The 20,699-nt window shown below is 32.6% G+C and overlaps 2 protein-coding genes across 4 annotated transcripts; both read left to right on the top strand.

The window, feature by feature from the left end:
- Window positions 1-3,531: 3,531 nt before the first annotated feature.
- On the top strand, window positions 3,532-8,667 carry LOC124841209 (two-component response regulator-like APRR9). 3 transcript variants are annotated; one of them, XM_047317441.2, is made up of 9 exons: window positions 3,532-3,688; window positions 3,877-4,074; window positions 5,011-5,172; window positions 5,266-5,396; window positions 5,531-5,677; window positions 6,040-6,145; window positions 6,243-6,657; window positions 7,348-8,119; window positions 8,275-8,667. In XM_047317441.2, the coding sequence occupies exons 2-9, from the start codon at window positions 3,894-3,896 to the stop codon at window positions 8,386-8,388; spliced, it is 2,028 nt and encodes a 675-aa protein (XP_047173397.1). In that variant the 5' UTR covers window positions 3,532-3,688; window positions 3,877-3,893; the 3' UTR covers window positions 8,389-8,667. The 3 variants fall into 3 exon arrangements, with proteins under 3 accessions (XP_047173397.1, XP_087950410.1, XP_047173398.1); XM_088094284.1 differs by having other exon boundaries at window positions 3,634-3,791; window positions 6,267-6,657; XM_047317442.2 differs by having other exon boundaries at window positions 3,634-3,791.
- Window positions 8,668-8,831: 164 nt separating this feature from the next.
- On the top strand, window positions 8,832-19,138 carry LOC124841211 (putative prolyl 4-hydroxylase 10). Its single transcript, XM_088095381.1, has 5 exons — window positions 8,832-9,181; window positions 11,780-11,832; window positions 18,260-18,389; window positions 18,496-18,683; window positions 19,065-19,138. Exons 1-5 carry the CDS (start codon window positions 8,832-8,834, stop codon window positions 19,136-19,138), a joined length of 795 nt encoding a protein of 264 aa, XP_087951507.1.
- Window positions 19,139-20,699: the final 1,561 nt, after the last annotated feature.

Genomic DNA, 20,699 nt, shown 5'->3' with positions numbered 1-20,699 from the left:
AAGATAAACAATTACTCAAATTCTTCACCACCACATGTTTTCTATTTGGTGTTAATCAATCTTTTGACTTAACTTTCACTCGGACGAGTCTGGTAGCATTTTGGTGTTCTCTTCTTTATGGAATTCCTGGAAGTTGTTTCCTTCTTGTGAATTACATGATTTAAATTAATGTTGGGGTTGAGGATAAGGTTAGGGTTGGGTCAATGTTTGATTTCATCATTGTTTAACAAATTTTCACTAATTGGCGTGATCATGTGTGTTCTTGAAAGATAATTCTTTATGGGAGTTAATCTTGTTGAGGAAGTTTCAATATTTCTTCTTTAGCCTTCAGATCTTCTCCACCAACTAGTTCTTTATTCGAGCATAAAAGTATTGTTATGGTGAGAAAATCCTTGTTGAGTGGTGTAGTCAATGAATCCTTAAAAAGGTTTTCCTAGAGTCATTAACACATAATCACTTTTCAAACAATATCAATAAAGTTTTATCAACTATTTTGAATATTAAAGTATTTAAATAAATAATAAAATAATAGAAATATCACTTTTGAAGAAAGGGAATTAGCATAAAAAGATCAAATAAAATCTAAAAATCCATTCTTTTCACGTGTTCTTTTTTACAAAAACAATACTTTTGTTTCACAGATAGCTTTAATAATATATTAATAATATAATGCTAATCTTACAAATTTACATTGTTATTAGATAACTTATATTATTGCATATGAATTTGATTAAGTGTGAAACTTAGACAAATACTATTATGTGTTTTGAAAACAACGTTAGTTATTATCTTATTTAAAGATTTTCTTTTTTTATCGAGTACCATAAAATCTTAACGCCAATGAGACATAAACAAGTCTATACGAGAGATTAAGATATCATTTTTGACTAAAAACTTAAGGTTCTCCCCCTCAAGTATGAGTCTCTCCACATTGAAACACCTCTCTCTCAAGCAACCATTGGTTTTAATACCATTGGGAGACCATCTGGAGATTTAGCATTAATGGGACATGAAAAAACCCACATAAGAGATTATGATGTCAGTTTCAAATCAAAATATTAAGGAACAGGTTTATGAGACATTCTACTTATATATTGTTCATCTTACTCCTTTTTATCCAATGTCAGACTTTTAACTCACCTTGAATTCCTAACATGATTGATATTTAACCAAGCCAAAGATGGTAGAGATGAAAGAAAGAAAAATCAATTGGGGTTAATCTTTCTAAAAATCCTATCTTTGACATCCATAAAGTTTACTCCCAAAGCGACTTAAGACGTTGAGATCCAACCAAATTTCTTTTGAATTAGTGAAGTCTACAAGAGAAAGCTTGAATGCTGAAAAAGGAGAATGAGAAATTAAAGTTGTTATGTCATGTTTGTAGATAATGCATTTCATTGTAAGAAAAAAAATGAAGGTTGTGGTAGTAGGTCTTCGGAGCCAATTGGTACGTGTTACTACAACAATCTCTCTTTGATCAATTGTTCCACGATAAATTAAACTCTTTGGTTGTGGTTGACCTCTAGTATGTGCACCATGGTATAATTGATGTGGTTTTCAACAATTGTCTTACCAAGAATTAAATTTGTGACATTAACTCAAATATCAATTATTGGATATTTTTAGCAGGGATACACCATGGATATTTGACACTAATGTGCCATAAGAAACCCATGTAAAATATTATTACATCATCTTCAACTCAAAACCTTAACCAATAAATTTGTGGGTGCTTTTTCTTTTACATGTTTCTCTTGCATATATTTTTACCCATTGTGTGACTCTAACTCAAACTTAACTCATTAAATTGTCACTTAAATGTGAGTCTCTTTCACATTGGTTATACTCCCTTAATCAGAACAAATTTTCACCCAGATCATGCCAATACTTATATGAAAGATGACTACCATCAAACTTAAATTAAGTATTGTAGTTGCAAAAACTCTTCATCGTAAGTAGTCAGAGATGTTAAAAGTACATTCCTACACGAGGATATGAAGGAAGACATCTTTATGACACAATTAGAATTTGACGTACAAAACAAGAAGAATCTTGTTTGCAAGTTTCATAAAAGTTTGTATGACTTGAAACAAACACCAAGACAGTGGTGTAAGAAGTTTAATGAGTTATGAATTTTGAGCAACTCTTGATTTCACATATGTGATACTAAGAAATATCTTGAGAATTAGGAAATGAAGAAAATGATTGCCTTTTATTTAGTGACATTGGGAGTGTTATATGTTTTGTTAAAATTCAATCCCTTATTATAAACAAAAGCATATATAACCAAAGTATAATTTTGTCAAAGATTTGATAAGTTCTGAAATTGCCTTTGTTAACGATCTAAATCACAAAATTCAACTAATATGTTAACCAAGATTGTCACAACTAATAAGTTTAGGCTTTATAGTGAGACAAGTAACTTTCAAGGATAATCGATGATGAAAATATTACACTAAGCGATAGTATAAGTCAAACTCTATCTAAAAGAATTACGAATATTGTGGAATTTGGTTTTAGTCTCTCATAATGTCATATAGAGGAATATTGTTCTCTCTGTTGTTATATAAGTAACATATTGTAAAGCTTTTAGATACATCAACATAAAGTACTTCCTAGTATAGTCATGAACTTAGATATATGTATTGTGTAAAACTATGAAAAACTTTGTGTTATTTATTTTCATCTCACATATTTCTTTTGTTTTACTCCTATCAATGGGTATCAAATCCAAGAATTCTATTTCCAATAGGATAATTATTGAAAGGAATATTATTGCATGACATAGGACAAATGGACCCAATCATAATATTTGGATTGTTATGAGTTTAAGTGTTTTGACTATTAATTATAACTTTTGGCCTAATATTAATCATTGGATCCAACCCACATATTGTCTTAAAGCCTTTTATATGAATTGTCTTTTAGCTTACATGTCCCAAATTTTCTTATTTTCACCTAAAATACCATAATGATATTAGAACAAAGTTTATTTTAATGTTTTGGTAAACCCACAACGTTTAAGATTAATGAAAGTGTATTAAAAAACTCAAATATAATTTAAAAATTTAAATATAAATTAAAAGTCTTATATTAAATAAATAAAAATAAAAACTAAACGTCACATAACAAAATTTAACTAATTCATTACATTAAGGTTATAAGTTGAAAAATAATATTATAATTCTTTACACATTTTTCATGACGTCTTGATATTAAAATTTTCGATATTTACTAATATGAAAAAAAAAGAAGGAATATGGATAACGTATTAAAGTGACTGGACTCACAACCAAAAGAAAGGAATGAAAAAACAAATAGATTAAATCTGGGTGACTCCACGTGTCAGTCTGTAGACCACGAGATCAAAGCATTGTAAAATAAAACCAGATATTACTGTACAGAAAAATATCGGCTCTGAGAGAAGATATAAGGACGACAAGTGTCCATTGGGTGGACCCCACGTATGGCGGAAGATCACCTCAAGCGTTGCATATTAAAATAATGGATGGCGGAAACTGCGCCACGTCATCATGGGAGTAGCTATCCACCTTTTGATGATCCAGTGAGAGGGATGGAGATTTTGGTGGGAAGATATTTTTGACGATTTTCGCGGTTGTGGGCGAAAGCTGGTCACCAGTGAATCAGAATCGGAAGCAACTAAAGAAGAAGAAGAAGAAGAAGAAGGGTTTGTTCCAAACAAAACAAATCATTTTTCTCTTTCAAATTTAGTTATTTATTATTATATTATTGTTGTTATTGTTGCTCCTGAAGACGACGACGGTGATGAGGTCAATTTCATTTACTCTGTTTTCTTCTTCTTCGTCTTCCTCGTCGTAACTGATTTGGGGTTTTCTGTTTGGTCGTGGAATGAAGCATGCTTTTGTTCGAGAATGGCTGAGTTGAGTAGTACGATGCAAGAGCACGGGACGGGCAACAATGGCGATCGCTCTGCAGAGGGGGTTCAGTGGGAGAGGTTTCTGCCGCGGATGGTGCTCAGAGTCCTGCTTGTAGAAGCTGATCATTCCACTCGACAAATAATCGCTGCGCTTCTTCGCAAATGCAGTTACACAGGTTGCTTCTTCTTCTTCTTAATTCGGAAGAACCTGTTATCGATTTCGCTGTTTATGTCGTTTTCTTTTGGATAATGTTTGCGGCATTGTATTATTTAACTAGTTGCCGTTAGTTTGCTAAAATTTTGCTTTTGTTCTATCGTTTTGATTATGGTCTATGTAATTAGGTTAAGTGTATAACAGCGGTGATATCCAGAGAATAATTCTATTTAATTTTCCACCTGTTCGATTCGGGTAACGTCATGGATACGTTGGTCAATGTGTTGCTATTTTTTTTTTGTGATAAATTTTATAAAGTTTTTGCAGTTATGATGAATTATGACCTGAGTTTATGAAAATGAGAATCTCTGTTTTCATTCATACATAGGCTTATTTGTCGCTATGTTTAGAGTGTTTAAAACTCAATAAACCTGATTAATTTACCAAGGTTTTTAAAAACAGGCGGCAACCCTGTGCAAGTTCACGAGCATCGATGATCGTAACAGTAGAAGCATAGCAATTAACACGATGAAACTGCAACTCTAACCCGCAATTTAAAATCTTGACTCCCACTGTAATTTTGGTTTTAGTAGAAGTATATTTGGTAATATTTCAATAATCTTTGTTTATCAAGGGGTGTAGTGTAAGATGTTATATATTCTTGATACCCATTTTGTCTCCATCCTTTGAACAAAAAGTGAATAATCCAATTGTTTTAATTTCAGCCTCTTTCGTTTCAAATGATGTATTTATTTGCATTGTATTTCGGGAAGGAAAGTCTGGTAACCGTTTATTATATGTGTGTGTATGTATGTATGTATATATATTTGGTTGGAATATCAAACAATTTATTATTTCAACAAACTCATAATGGAAAACATTATGGATGATCGAATTTCAGCTTGACATTATAATTTTCAGGCTTTACTACTTCATGATAGTTTTCTTTTCCATGTAGTTATTGCGGTTCCAGACGGATTAAAGGCATGGGAGTTGTTGAAGAAGAACGCGTCCGAGCTAGATCTCATAATAACTGAAGTGGATCTGCCAGCAATATCTGGATTTGCCCTTCTTTCTTTAATCATGGAACATGAAATTTGTAAAAACATTCCTGTCATAAGTATGTAAACTTGTTACTTTGTATTTGTATTTTTAGTCTCAATGTTAGATAGAAATGGCTAATGAGCTCAGGTTTATTTTCATCGCTGTGCAGTGATGTCTTCTCATGATTCTGTAAGCATGGTGTTGAAATGCATGCTAAAAGGGGCTGCTGATTTTCTTATAAAACCTATTCGGAGGAATGAACTAGGGAACTTGTGGCAACATGTATGGAGAAGGCACGCTGTACGTCATATTTTTCAATCTTTTTATAGAGATTTTTTGTATTATTTTCTTCTTTTATAATGGCTTGCCCATTTACATATATTTACTTGTTCTTTTTATTTCTTTCCTCTCTCTGCCGTATGCTATTTATTCAGAGTAGCACTACTGCTCCAATTACAACATTTTCACCAAAAAATCTTGAAACTGCCTCCGAAGACAATTCTGCAAGCAATAAATCTAGTGGTTCCGTTGCCTCCTCTAAGGAAAACAACGAATACAGTGAGAGATTAAGTGAGGCTCAAGTAAGTTTCACTGCCTCAATTTTGCGAAATTTGTCTTTTATTGTGATTCTCAGAGTCAATTTTCTTGGAGTTTGGTTTGTTGAGTGTGAAGTGATTGACTTTTAATTTAATTATATTTTATATCTGAAATTCTTTCTACATTTTTCACTCTGCATGGATTGAGTGACATATAAAGACATGCAACCTAAATTTTATTGCACAGTGCATTTACAAAACCACTTCACTTGAAGAAAATATCCTTTCTAGATTAGTTTTGCTTCTGAAATTTCACATAGAAACAGTAAGTTTTGCAAACTCTTGTCTAGAGCACTTGTACATTGCCAATTTTGGATGTTTATAGTACATACGTGGAAACCATGCAGGATGTGCCCCAGCTGAAAAGGTCTAAACAGCAGAAAATTGATTTGAAGTATGAAAAGTTTACCAGATTTGAAAGTGAATCAACTAAGATGGATAATGAAACAAGAGGTATACTAATTTTATTCTACACTTCGATATGAATGTGTTTTTTTGTCTTGTTTTAATGTATTGACTGTTGTGCTATCTGTTAAAACATTTAATGCAGATAATTCAATTATAATTGTATCAGACACTGCAGGGTGCGACAAAACTTTTGAATCGGCAGATTTAAGGCTAGAACAAGACCATGGCTGTGCTGATACTGAAATTGAGGTTGAAATCTTAAAATCTGATTTAGGCATAGGAGATTCTAATATTAGTTCTGAGTTGCATGGATGCAGTGATGAAGGGGTGAAACCTATTAAAGGAGCTATTGACTTGATTGCAACATTTGGAAATCTTCCAAAGCACCCTGATGAAAACTGTAGTCTTAATGGTGGTAATACAACCATGTTTTATGGTGTTACGCAATTGGAACTTTCTTTAAGAAGTGATTTTCCTGGAAGTTCATGTAAACAAGCAAGCGAAGCAACTGAGGAATCTCAAAGATTGAACCATTCAAACACCTCTGCGTTTTCTTGGTGAGTTCTGTGTTTTGTTGTGACTTTTTTGGTTCTTTAAATGACATCTACAATACCGTAAAATCTTTCTTGTAAGAAACTAATTTTGACCAGTGGAAGGAAGTTCTTTGTCGAGTTTTGTTATATTGTTTCTCTCATGTTCTTTTATGTCTTTTTGTCAGTTTGATTTATGCTGTTATAAATTAACATTGTGGTGACAGCTGAACAAATGGTGATTTGGAGTGAAACATAATTTTGAGAGCCTATGATCTATTATAATCTCATGGAAGGATCCAATTCATGGTAAAACTTAGAGCCTTATGCTTCTAAAACCTTAAATACTGAAGAGACCACACAAATGTGCGTGCTTTTGTGCACCGTCATCTGCATTAAGAGGAATTCTTCAATGAGGCTTGTTAAAATAAATTGGATTCTTCATTTTCGAGTTTATAGATCAAATAATCACTTTGTTAAACTAAACAGGTTGGCCCCTCTTTGTTAATCAATAAACTTCTGCACCCTTATGGTTACCCCAACCCCCAGCACCCAAAATTAAAGGCCATGTTTAAGCTTTCACTTGGATGATGTGAAATCAATATCCAATCTTTCATTCTAAATTATGTTTCCTAGTGATCCTTTCAGAAAATCAACTTGCAATAATTCTTTGCGATTGCTCATTTTCTGACGGTGGGTGACAATTTCTATATGCAGGTATAGTAATAGTAAATTGGTGCACCCTCTTTTTCGAACACCATCAATTACATCCGCCGAAGTAAACAACCCCAGTTGGGATTCTCACGAATCCCATAAATTGTCTCGAACTACTTCTGGAAATTGTTGTCAGTATGGTGGCTCAAATAAAAACCTGGAGAATATGATCGGTACGGTCATTGATCAGTATGGACAAGTTAAGCCAAAATTATCAAACAGTCAATGTGGAATGTTACCTGTTTCAGGGGTTGTTTCCGATCTTAAGTCCAAGGGACATGGTAATGTTTTCACTTCAGTGTTCTACGCAACATCTGGTACTCACCCTGTGTGGAGTCCGAAACCAGTCTGCCAGAACGAGAGTTCTCCCTTTCCCACAAGTACCTCCTCCCAGTCCAATCCTGAAAGTCACAACTCTGACCAATATCATGAATATTCCAATGATGCTACATGTCTTAATCAAAATGTAAAGGAAGACACTGATTTGGATCAGGCAAGGCGTGATTCTCCTGCTGCTGATCAGAGTGCTGGTAATAGTTTATGCCATGATGCTTCATATCATGTCAACAGTAGTGCGTATGGAAGCATGGACAGTGGAAATGATGGGCATGCTACTTCAGCTATAGTATCCAAGAACAACCCAGAAGTTTTCAGCGATAGTGTTTGTCATAATTATGATGGGTCTCGAGGCACAGAATCTCATCACACTAGTCAAAGAGAAGCAGCTCTAACCAAGTTTCGACTGAAGCGGAAAGAGCGATGCTTCGAGAAAAAGGTATTACAACCAGCATTGTTATTGTTAGTAAAATGCTAGTTTACTTTAAAAGTATATATGGTAAAGATAAATCTATGACTAGAGTTAGGTTGGAAACTCCTATACCATCTTCTGCTGATGATCTTATTAATAAGAACTCTTAATTTGTTGTAAAGGTTCGATATCAAAGCCGGAAAAGGCTGGCAGAGCAGCGTCCTCGGGTCAAAGGGCAGTTTGTTCGCCAAGTACACAATGATCGTCCAGTTGCTGATGCCGGTGGTGATTCATGAAATTTGTTTTTTAATTTACTTAGGCTACCTGTAGTATTAAACTACTGCTGACTGTAACACCGATTGCGTCAACAAGGATTAGCTGTAGGTTGGTTTGGTTTCTGTGTGTTGGTGGAATCTGTTTATCGTGAAGCATTAGACAAAGTAAGAGTAGGCCAGTAGGGAGATAACTAAAGGGCAGGGTCATTTATTCTATGGTGTTTCCTTCTGAATTTATATTTGTACTGCCGCTTGCAAAATTAGGATTTTGTAATATTTAGCGGGATCGATTTGGTTTTACCCTGTGTATATGATTTCTTGGTTAAATACTTGTATGGGTCTGTAGTTACATAGTTTGTAGGTTTCAGTTTGAAAAAAAAAAAAAACCCTCGAGAATCTCTGGTTTTACAGTTGAAGGATCGTTCTTTGCAATCGATTGTTGAGCATGGTTTTAAACTCACATCATGCAGTTGCCCTATCTATTTCAGTTTGCAACCATTACTGACATTAATTCTCTGTTTACTCGATACATAGCAATAAGTGCCAAGGTAAGATTGCATACCTGTAAGTCTCCGTGCCACTTGGAAGGTGGTGGTAACCTGGGTGAGTATATGAATTATGGCTTGAATACTGTATGGTTCCCTCGCATGTTCATGTTCATGTTCTACAGTTTTCTTTCCTCGTCTCTAATGAAGAGATTGGAACGCAGTTTATCTGAAATGCCGAATGTTAATAAAGACAAAGAAAGCAGTTTCATAGTGGCTACATGGTGGACGATTGACTGCGGCTGTGGATACATTGACATTGAAGAGTGGTCCTTGATGAAACCAGCACATGGACTTGTACAGGAAAAGCATCAATAATGTGCACTTGTGGGACACCATAATGTCTAGGATGATGTGGGACTGCAAGACGCAATCATCCAAACTCCAAACTCAAAATAGTAATGAAGACACGTTAGCAATAATCGGCACATCATGCAGAAGCTTCACAATTAATTTTGTCCATACATTTCCGAAAGGGTTCAGATCGAGCCACATCACCTTCTTCGGCTATTTTATTGCTGATCCAAAAGAAAAAAAAAATTGGCTATTCTTTCTTCATCATTGGCAGTTCTATTACTATATCACTCTTAACATTTTGCTTCTTTCTGTAAAATAAATTAAGGAGCGTTCGGTAGTACTGAATTTTTTAGTTTTTTTTTTAATTCATCTGGTCCATCTTCTAAAAATAACAATTCGCGTAAACTAGGTTCTCCATAAATGTTTTTTAGTGAAGTTTTTCACAAGAGACATGCCTACCCGAGCCATGGCAATTTAACCTTTTTTAGTTAAAATTAAGCGTTTATTTTTATTACTGTTTTTTTTATCGGCGATAAAGATTAAATAAATGAGGAAGTATTTGAGGTATACAATTTATTACCGTGTTTATTACTGTTATTAAATAGTTAAAGAGTGATAAAATTATCATTTAAAAAAAAATTAAAATCCTTAATTGGTTTTGAACCTGAACTAATGAAAGGTAATCATGATAATATTTGTACAGTGAAAAATGAAAATTTTCTTAAGAAAAATTTAGATTGTGGTGTGCAAGTAAATTTGATTTCTTGGTTTGTATGTCTTCTTTGGAGGATATCACTTCCATTATGAATATTTCATAGATGACAAAGTGAATCAACTCAACCCGTTCTAACCCGGTCCATCTTGTTTCGTGAGTTGGTCCTTGGATCACTACCCATTTTGACACTCTTATTTGCAGGGTTTATAACAATTAGAGATTCAATTTATAACGACAACTCATAATATTTGATATGTAAGGAGACTTGTTTTGTAGATAAATTAAAAATAACTTTTAAATGGACTAATATGTTTGGTGAGAGAGAATATTTTAATACTGAAGAGGATCCGACTTAGATTACAAGGAAACTTAATAAATATAGACTAAAGAAAGTTAACACTAAATCTTCCAAAACAAAAACTTATAAAAATTAAAGATATTTTTTGAAATGTGAAAGTACGAACTAATAACAAAATTTTTAATATGTTGAGAAATGCCTTTTTTTTCCTAGTATATAGAGCTTAAAGTATGAAATAATTTTAAAATTATTAACTTTTTTTCATAAAAAGTATTATTTTTTACTTTGCACGAGATAATTTATGTGATTTTTTTACATTTTTTTTAATAAAATCTTAATGTAATGACAATGATGTATAACATAAATAAATAGAAAGGGTTAGTTTCACACTTAAAAATACATCCATTTAACACTCTTTTAATAATATAATAATATATTATACTTTTAAATTAAAATTAATATAAATATAATTAAAATGTTATTATTTTAGAATTTTAAATGAGTGTATTTGTTGTGATGTTAAAGTATCGTGTCCATACTAATGTTATTAATGTTAACTAAAAGTTTAAATATTCTTTTGATCCTGGTCCACTCTCTTTAATGTGAAACTCATTATTTTTGGATATTCATTATGATTCCTATTTTTGTAAATTATTTTCATTTTTGTAAATTATGTTCAATTTGGTCTCATTGCGTGTCATGTGTTAGTTCATATTTTGTTTTTTAGATTTTTTCTTAATTTAAAAAAAGTTGTCCATGATTCAAGTCAACATTATGTCACATGAAAATGTCAATACTACATGTCAAGTTAGTATCAATGTCATGTGTCAGTGTACTGTATTCAATTAAGTCAAAGTTTTCATTATGTTTGTTCAATTTACTCCCAAATTTCATTTGTTTGTTTAATTTAGTCTCAATTTTAAATTTTAGAAGGAAAATTATTTATTATTTTTAAATTAGATGAATTCTTTTTCATTATTTTTAATATTGAAAAGAATATTTTTAATTATTTTTTAAATTAGAAGAAAAATTCTTCATTATTTTTAAAATTAGAAGGAAATTTCTTCATTATTTTTAAAATTAAAAGGAAAATTATTCATTATTTTTAAAATTAGAAGGAAAATTCTTCATTTTTTAGAATTAGAAGGAAAATTCTAATTTATTTCTAATAGTAGAAGGAAAATTATAATTTATTTTTAAAATTAAAAGGAAAATTATTTATTGTTTTTAAAATCAAAAGAAATTTTTTCATTATTTTTAAACCAACTATAACCCTATTTTTTACATATAAAAAAATATCAAACATAAATCTAATAATTATATTCCAATTGTAAGGGTCTGTAAATTTATAAAAGGGTCTCTGGGCGTTATGTGGGGCAGACAGACCCATCAAACTAAGGCCAACTTGATCTTAGGAGGGCTCTTTAGAACCCATTTTCTTCCCCTGAACTTCATTTCTCCTTCTCTCTGAAACTCTCATGCCCTAAACTTTCTCTGCCTTCTCTCTAGATTTCCAGCTCAAAGAACCGTAGGAATTTGATTTTTGTGTTGCCCAAGCATCCGCGACGTAGAGAGCTCCATTTCTACCGAACATTTCTTCATTCCGACTGGTAAGTCGTTTTCCCGTCTCCTCCACTGTTTTTGGAACCTAGGGCATGCCACTCTACTGGTTGCATGCAGCTGGTAGCTTGTCCTTTTGTTTTTCTGTCCATCCCAGCTCTAAGAGCGATTTCCATCACATTTTTGGTGGTTGTAGGGCACTGTTTAGGTTATTGCTGTGAGGTACTGTTAGAGCGTTCTAGTGGGTTGTGCTGCTCAACTTCAAGGTAAGGGGAGCTAGATCTTGCTTTCTGTTCTGTAGATTAGGGTGTGCATGAGATAAATTGTTGTTTGATGTGGGGAAATAACGTATGTATGGATTGTTATGTATGGGTGTTGTTTGTACTGGAATTGAAAATGTTGTATGTGAACTCGATTGCTCAAATTTGCTTTTTTTTGTCTAATAGTGAATCTGTGGAATTGTACGTATGAATTGGTATGGATAAGGTTTGAGACTGATATTGAATGGCTAGATGAAGTGAAGTCTTCTAAATAGGTGATTAGAACAACACTTAAGTGAATTAGGGTGTTTAGGGTCTTATTAGAGAAACTAAGGTGGTCAAATTGAGAATGGGGCATTACAGATCATTCTGGTCAGTTTAGGTGGTTTAGGCAAGTCAATTGGGACCTAATTAGACCCCTAAAATGGTCAAAATCAGACTCAAGGTGGTAGAATTATATTTGAGCCCCTAGGTTGAGAGATTTTCAGTTTTCAAGTATAAATCAATGCATAAACACTTTAAAAAGATGTTAGGAAGGGTTATAATCAGTTAGGCATGTTTAATTCAATATATACTTCGAGTTGGGGGTGTTAGAAGTTCACCAAAATGGTTAGAATGAGTTTGGAGTGGTAGAGTTGTGCAAATCTGCAGAATTTCATTGTGCAGATTTTGCACATTCGTAGAGCGAAGCCTTTCGCTCAGCGAGTCACCCTGGCGAGGTGCTCTCTGCCAGGGCATTCGCATAGCGACTCTGTGCGCGATGCGAATTATAACAGAGGGTTGCTCTCTGTGTTATAAGTCGCGTAGCGAATGTAGTCGCTTTGCGACTGTTGCTAACCTGGAAAATTAGCCAAATTAGTTCGAATAGCGAATTAGGGACGCTATGCGAGGGTTTAGTGACTGATAATGGGTATTAGAATTTTAGTTTAGCATAGTGCACAAACTTGGTGCGCTATACGAATTTTAGTTGTCCTCTTGTCAGGAAAATTCGCCCAACGCATTAAGGGTGGTGCGCTGTGCGAATTTTTGCTGTCTTGTCTTGCACCCTGGTGCGCTGTGCGACCTGGTTTAGTGAGTTTCACATTTTTCCTCATCTGTTTGAGCTGTTTGATGTTGTTTGACTGCCAGGATGTATGTATGTCTATATAACTGATTTGGGTGACTTGATTTTGCAACATGATTGAGGGTATGTTGTATTGTGTGTGAATTATAGTTTGGAAGTATGTATGAAACAAAGTTGTGATTGGCGTAAGTGTAACAGTATGGTTGATGGACGTAATTCCATGGATCTCAAAGGGAGGTCACATAGTGGTGCCCTATGTTATGGACGTAATTCCATGGATCTCAAAGGGAGGTCACATGGTGGTGCCCTATGTTATTGGATGTAATTCCATGATCTTCAAGGAGAAGATTCATGGTGGTGCCCTGAATGTTTAGAATGATTTGCATGGTAGCTCAGTCTTGGGGGTTTTCCTGACGCTCCAATGGTCTTTCATTCTCAAGCAGAGATGATTGATCCATGTGGTGAGGAGTAGTAGGAGGTCCTAGTCTTGGAGGCTTCCAGTATGCTCCAGGGCGTGGAACGGACTAACCTCATGAGTGTGGTAGGGTGGAACCCATTGGCAACGACTTTGCAAAGCAGTAGAGGCCACTACGAGTGCATAACCCGCCATAGCTCGACAATCATTCTAGTCCGGACGAGTCGGTTTATAACGCAACAAGTCTTGTAATGTCATTTACCATGTTTTGAGTGAACTATGCATGTTGTGTGTGATTGTATAACATGATTTTTGTATATCTAGCTCACCCTTCTTCTTGTGTTTGTCTGTTATTGTGTCGTGTTTCTGTTGCAATGATCATCCACTTGGATGTGAGCAGAGGTGGATGAGGTACCCCTGGAGCAGGCCCTGGATGGTGATGATGCTGCAACTTAGTTTGTTTAGGATTTCTTAGTTAAGTTATACTATCTTGAAATACTCTTACGGGTGTTTAAAGTTTTAAATTATAGTCATTTTTGGGATGACTGTAATTATTAAGACTTTAGCTACAAGTTTGACTCCTAACTGTTCTCCTATATCAGAATTGTGGACTACCATAATATATATTTGTTATATTTTTGGGATGTTACACCAATAATACAGATAGTGTTGGTTTAAAAATAATAAAAGAAATATTTAATAGAAACGTGAATTTTAATAAAAATTAAAGTTGGTCTTAGTTTAAAGAGGAACAAAATTGGAACTGAATTGAACAAAATTAACAAAAATTGGGACAAAATTAAGGAAAATTGAAACTAAATTGAATATAAGACTTCGACACATAACATTGGCATTGATATTGACTTAATACATGACACTAACACTTGACATGTGACCCTAAGATATTCGCATAGCACATGATTGATTTGATAGGTGGACAATTTTTTTAAATTAAGAAAAAAAAAATAAATAAAACTTAAAAAAATCACAAACGGAAACATGGCATACCCTCTTTTAACAATTTAGATAAAATAATAAAAAATGACTAAATTAAATATAATTAACCAGAATAAAAACCAATCAACAAAATAAATCTCACATTAAATAAAATCACGAAAATAATAACAAAAATAATATTTAAGTCTTAACTAAGTATCTCTCCTACAGCCTAGTTTACGTATATTAAACTGAATTTTATTTGGTTTCAATTTGATAATTTAATAATTCAATATTTCAATTCTAGCATTTGAGTAAATTAATTAATTAAGATTCTTAAAACTTATCTGCTGACACAACAAATTATTCAACACAGCTTTTGCGTTTAATATTTGAATTGAATTCAACATTACCTAGTTAAGATGAGTTTATGGTAATTAATACATGTTTTCAATGCTATCTTGCATTGGTTATTCTCTAATTTAAGGTTGCAAACAAATCAGATCGAGTCAATTTGTTGAGAGTTGTCTGCTTGTAAAATAACTTCTTTCCATCAATCATAATTACAAACTTGAGTTTGATATATTAAAAAAATATTAAGCTTGACTTTGTAACTTAATTAACTTTATTTTTATGAAAACTTTCTTAATTAAATTGTTTTTCAAGTTTAAAAATATAGTATCTTTAATTATTTAAATATTAATATCTCCTAATAAAATATATGTATAAATTCTCAGAAAAAATTATTCATATATTAGAAAAGAAGTTACTGTTTATATAAGTGCAACTCAATATATACGAATTATAATACAACATATATAATTTGTAAATCAAGTGTGTTAGCATCTAAATAAAACCTAAATAACACTATATTAAAAAATAATTAAATATATAATATATAAACAAGTTATGTCAATCTTTAATGTCAAATTTTTAAAATTAAAATTTAATTTATTTGATTAATAAAATCTAACTTAAAGCTGAAATTTTTTTTTATTTTTCAATTTAATAAACCACAATTTGTAAATTAATAATTTGTGACTAAATACTTTACCAATAATTTGACTGATTTACTCTACTTTCTAAGGTATATAATGTTGAACTTGTTCATTATCATTTATTTGTTTAATTCATATCATTGACCCAAATTTGACACTTCCAATGGGATAACTGGTTTTATTTTGTATAATGCATTAAATTCATTTGTCCTTTCTGCATTAAATCATTCTGTCTTTTAAATGTCAATAACTATTGATCAATTATTTCTTGTTGAGGTGTCTGTGATTTGGGATCACAAGAGAATAAGTGAATAAATGCAACCCTGTCCAGATGCATGCAAATCTCCTTCGATCCACGTTTAAGTTGTTCTTTTCATGCATTAATGATTGAACCTTCAAAATGCATAAACACTTCATTTCTTTTATAAAATAATTGTCACATGACTACGAATTTTATACTTTTAGTATAAAATTATTATTTGTTTAATTTATTCTCAATTTAATTAAATGTTTTTATTTTCAATTAAAAATTATGATCATTTTTCAATATCAAGTTTGATTAATATTTAAAAAATATTCTTATATATGATTTTTCATTAAAATGTTAAGTTAGCAGTATTGTTTTTTTTTTTCTTTCAATTTGAAGTTATATTAATTTTGTTTGGTTTAATATGCTTTTAGTTTCTATATTTGTGAGAGGATTTAATGTTTTTTCTCGGACTATTTTCTTGATGAGATTCTTATATATTTTTGTTTTAAAGAAAACTCAATGTGATCGTTTTTGTTAAATCAATTATTTCTTTCATTTTTGTTTTTAAAATTGAATAATAAATGCATAAAAGGAGGATTGATTGTATTAACATATGGCAATTCCATTAAAATAATTTTTTTAATTATTGAAAAAATATTATTGATGACAATAAATTTATTGGTGAACTCAAATTTATCTAATAGATTTTTCTGTTGGATTTCACATTTTAATTTAGAGTTCTTACGTAGACATGAAATCAATCTGTAAAATCTTTTGGTACATTATAACTATTATTATTGATAAATATTTTCATTGATACATTATCATCATAATTATTGTCAATCTCATTTCATCAGTAAACATGTTACAATTTAAAAGACAAATTTCTCACCCAAACGAAATGTGTATTAAGGGAAGATGAGTGAGAAAAGGATGAAGTGGAGGAGGAGGACGGCACGACAATGACTCTACGGTGATGCAAAAGCTTGCTGGTAACGTGTGCGTTGACATTGATGATCATGAGTGGTGTGTAGGTGTAGGATATCAGTAAGAGTGATTGTCAGGGTTAGAGAAGGAGGTGGAGAAAGAGGAAGAGAAATAATACGAGGAGAGAAGGATGAGTCAATGAATAATTATTTGTTGTGTTTGGATATATTTTTTATTCTCTATAGTTGGGGAAGAAACTCAAAATTATTTACAACTATTTTTCCCTTTTGTGCATGTTAAGTTAATTATGTGTGAATTTGAACTGTTAGAACTCATGTTCGAAATCATCTTACTAATTCAAACACTTATGCTTGGACATGAGTGACGGGAGATAGATGAAAAAAAATATAGAGAGGATATAAATGTGTGAAATACTTTTTGTACAAGTTGTGAATTTAACTGGCATAAAAAGTGGTACTTTCTATACTAATTCTAAAAGTTTTTTTATACTGTTTGTATCTATATTGGTTTTGAAACCGGTATAAAAAATCTTTTTAATTAGTATAAAAAGTCTTTCTTTCACTAGTGAAATTTCTACCTCCATCGATAAACATTTTACCAATGAATATTTGTCTATAAATAAACACAATTTATTAACAAATTTTTGATATTGCCAGTAAATAACACTTGTTGATAATATGTAATTTTTTTAGTCATCTTTAAAGTTAATTAATAGGCTTAAATGCTTACTTCGTCCCCATGTTAAGGGGTGAATTTCTGTTAGTACCCGATTTTAAAAATGCTTCTATTTTATCTCAAAGTAGTATAAATTGTATCAATTAAATTCCTTCCGTTTACTTTTTCTTCTCTCTCCTCTGCATTTCCTGCAATGTTCCAGCTTTTTTTCTCTCTCTTCTTCCTCACATCAAATTCAACACAAACAAGAGAGAGAAACATGAAACCCAATGACAACGTGCCAATACTGACCAAGACAGACTCCGAGGTTAGCAGCCTCTCCCAGTCCTCACTGCCCCGCTCTCCTCGCCGACCCGTATACTACGTCCAAAGCCCTTCCCGTGAGTCCGCCTCCACCCGCTTTTTTGGCTCCCGCAAGAGCAGCTCCACCAACCGCATGGGCCCATGGAGGCCCTGAAAGGACCACTTCCTGTATAGTTGCTACTCTTCCCCATTCAGAATGGGAGTTAAGATTAGGAGGATATTTCTTCTTTTGAAGAATTTATTTAATGCCTTTGATGGTTGTTGTGGAAAAGCATAATAATATTGTGCAAAAAGGAAATTGTTCTGTATATACGGGGATGGAGATCATAACCAGAGTATTTTTGAATGTCATGATAATGTTGTCTCAGTACGTTTATTTTTGTTATAATCAGAGATCATGACTTGGGAAGTCATGGGGCAAATGGAAACACAGGAGGTCCTAGCAGGGTTTGGACACAGGAGTCCGATGAACATATGCCTTGCTGGACTAAGGACCACTGTGTATTAATACATTATGCATGTGTATTTGTCAAAACATTTTATGTTTGTTAATAACATTTCTAATCCGTGGGCCTGATTTGACTATTTATTTTTTCTCATTTACTATTGCTTAAATTTATCATATTCAGAAAATGGAGAAGGACTTCAAATTCTTCATTACGAAGTAGGGAAAAAATACGAGCCTCACTATGATTACTTCCTTGATGAGTTCAACACTAGGAATGGAGGCCAACGTATTGCTACAGTCCTTATGTACCTGTAAGTTGTCATTGTCTTTACAAATTATGTTCTTGCCTGTGGTTTCTAATGGATTTTAGATTGAAACATGATATTTCACTTTGTTTTTTCTTTGCTTAATCTGCAGTTCAGATGTTGAAGAAGGTGGTGAGACTGTATTTCTTGTAGCAACTGCAAATTTTAGCTCTGTGCCATGGTGGAATGATTTATCCCAATGTGCAAGAAAGGGTCTGTCCGTGAAACCAAAAAGGGGAGACACTCTGCTATTTTGGAGCATGAGGCCTGATGCCTCATTAGATCCATCTAGTTTACATGGTTAGAAACTCTTCATAATTGTCACCAAATGAGCTGTAAATACAGATTGTTACTATAGCGCGTTAAGTTCAATTTATCCATATTTTACACATTCAATTATGAGCCATTTTTCTACATTTAGGCTCTGCTTGGTGTATGCATTTGTTGCTGCGTTTATTCTTTTGCGTGCTTGCTCTATTTCAGGCCTCTGAGAAAATTATAATGAATATGTTATGTATGAACCATATGTTGAGAATATTCTTGCCATCTCATTCCATAATTTTTTCTTGCCACTTGTGGAAATTAAAAGCCACACGACACAGTGTTCTATTCTCACAATTTCTTTTGGTTCCTTGAAGGCAATGACTAGTAAATTAATTTAAATTTTATCATTGCTCCCAAGTGGTTATCCAGTAATTAAAGAAAATAAATGGTCTTCGATAAAGTGGATGCATCTCCATGAGTACAAGGTTTAAGCCATCGTCTTTGTAGGTACTTCTAGACACCAATTATGAACGTATTCTTCTCTTGTAAATAGTCACATATGATCTAAGATAACTTTCAGATGAAAATTCGTCTCCCCCCTTTTTCTAGACCGGACTTCCCAATTATATATAAATAATATATTTGCTATGTACCAAAAAAAAAATAGTCCAGGGAAGGTCAACCATTGTTTCTCCAAAAACAATTTTTTGCCTTGGTTTGCAAGCATATCTCATCGTATATATGAATGTTCACATACTAAACACTGTAGCACCTACCTTACTGTGGTTGTTGCATCATTGAACCTCCTCAGTTGACACATTTACTAAGCACTTGATGGTTTTATATTTGCAGGATTAATGTGGTATACTGAGTATTTCATCGCTTTTTTGGACTGGATCAATGCATTCATATTAACCTCTTATACCTGGTGATGTTTTCCTTTGCTCAGGTGCGCTAGTTTTCTTCACATGTATAATACAATCATTTGCTTTTTCTTTCCCCATGGGTAGATAATTTGGCTCTGCCGAGGGTAAAAAGAGTGCTTATGGTTAATGATTCTAGTTACAATTTTTATAGCCTTAATAGAGTTTTCGAAGGGAAGATGTCTCTAGGTAAGAGGCTCACTATAGGGAGTGATGTGTGGAATACAAGTAGAGATAATTTTGTAATTTAACATAGTGAAAGGATAGTATATTGGTCATAGAGAAGTTTTTGAGAATGTGATGTCTTTCAAAGAATAAAAAAGAACACATTTGGAGAAGAAATAAATTATAGTCTGTAAAAAGGTTTATTTTTCCTACAATATTGGTGTAATTTTTATTATGTGTTGTTTCTTCTTTTAAGTAGTTCGTCATCAAGTCAACATGATATAGTCAATCTCATATATTAATTTGACTGTTGTGTTGCACAACTATTCATTATAGTTGTGCATATGTAAAATCAAATTCACATACTTTAATCGTTATAGAATATTATTGTCAATTTTATTTTAAGCTATTGCTATTCTAGGATGACCTTTAAATTTTATTACAGAAACTTTAGATGCTTTTTAGGTTAGAACTGGGTATTTGGGCAAAGGCTCGCGGACTACCCATGTAACCCGCAAGCCTTGTGGTTGTCAGTTTGCATGTTTTTAAGCTAAAAAATGAATGTGGGTTTTTAAAATTTGGTTTGAATTATCTGTGTAAATGAGTTTTACCCGCCACATCCATGGAAAAAGAAGTCTAATACTACAATCCAATATATTAGTGCAGAAAATGTAGAGGAGAGAGAAGAAAAAGTGAGGAAGAAGAACATAAAAAGCTGGAACATTGCAAAAAATACAGAGGAGAGAGAAGAAAAAGTGCAGATTCGTCACGGGAGGGATCTAATTGATACAATTTATACTACTTTGGGATAAAATAAAAGCATTTTTAAAACCGAATACTAAACAGAAATTCACCTCTTAACATGAGGACAAAATAAACATTTAAGTCTAATTAATTCTACAGATTGAGTTCTTTAAAAAAAACATAGGAACCATAAGTCAAAAGTAAATCAAGAAAAATTATT

Source organism: Vigna umbellata, chromosome 7 (genome assembly GCF_029865625.1).
Source record: "Vigna umbellata cultivar VRB3 chromosome 7, Vumbellata_1.0, whole genome shotgun sequence".
Classification (NCBI taxonomy): domain Eukaryota; kingdom Viridiplantae; phylum Streptophyta; class Magnoliopsida; order Fabales; family Fabaceae; genus Vigna; species Vigna umbellata.
Note: the sequence above shows the minus strand (reverse complement) of the source record. Positions and strands in the feature narration are given on the sequence as shown.

Bases quoted from the DNA above. Each gene is read 5' to 3' on its own strand.
- LOC124841209 (XM_047317441.2), top strand. From the start codon at position 3,894: ATGGCTGAGTTGAGTAGTACGATGCAAGAGCACGGGACGGGCAACAAT. The intron at 6,146-6,242 runs GTATACTAATTT...CATTTAATGCAG, and splicing joins GATGGATAATGAAACAAGAG to ATAATTCAATTATAATTGTA. The intron at 6,658-7,347 runs GTGAGTTCTGTG...TTCTATATGCAG, and splicing joins AACACCTCTGCGTTTTCTTG to GTATAGTAATAGTAAATTGG.
- LOC124841211 (XM_088095381.1), top strand. From the start codon at position 8,832: ATGCAGTTGCCCTATCTATTTCAGTTTGCAACCATTACTGACATTAAT. The intron at 11,833-18,259 runs GTAAGTCGTTTT...TATCATATTCAG, and splicing joins ACATTTCTTCATTCCGACTG to AAAATGGAGAAGGACTTCAA. The intron at 18,390-18,495 runs GTAAGTTGTCAT...CTTAATCTGCAG, and splicing joins GCTACAGTCCTTATGTACCT to TTCAGATGTTGAAGAAGGTG.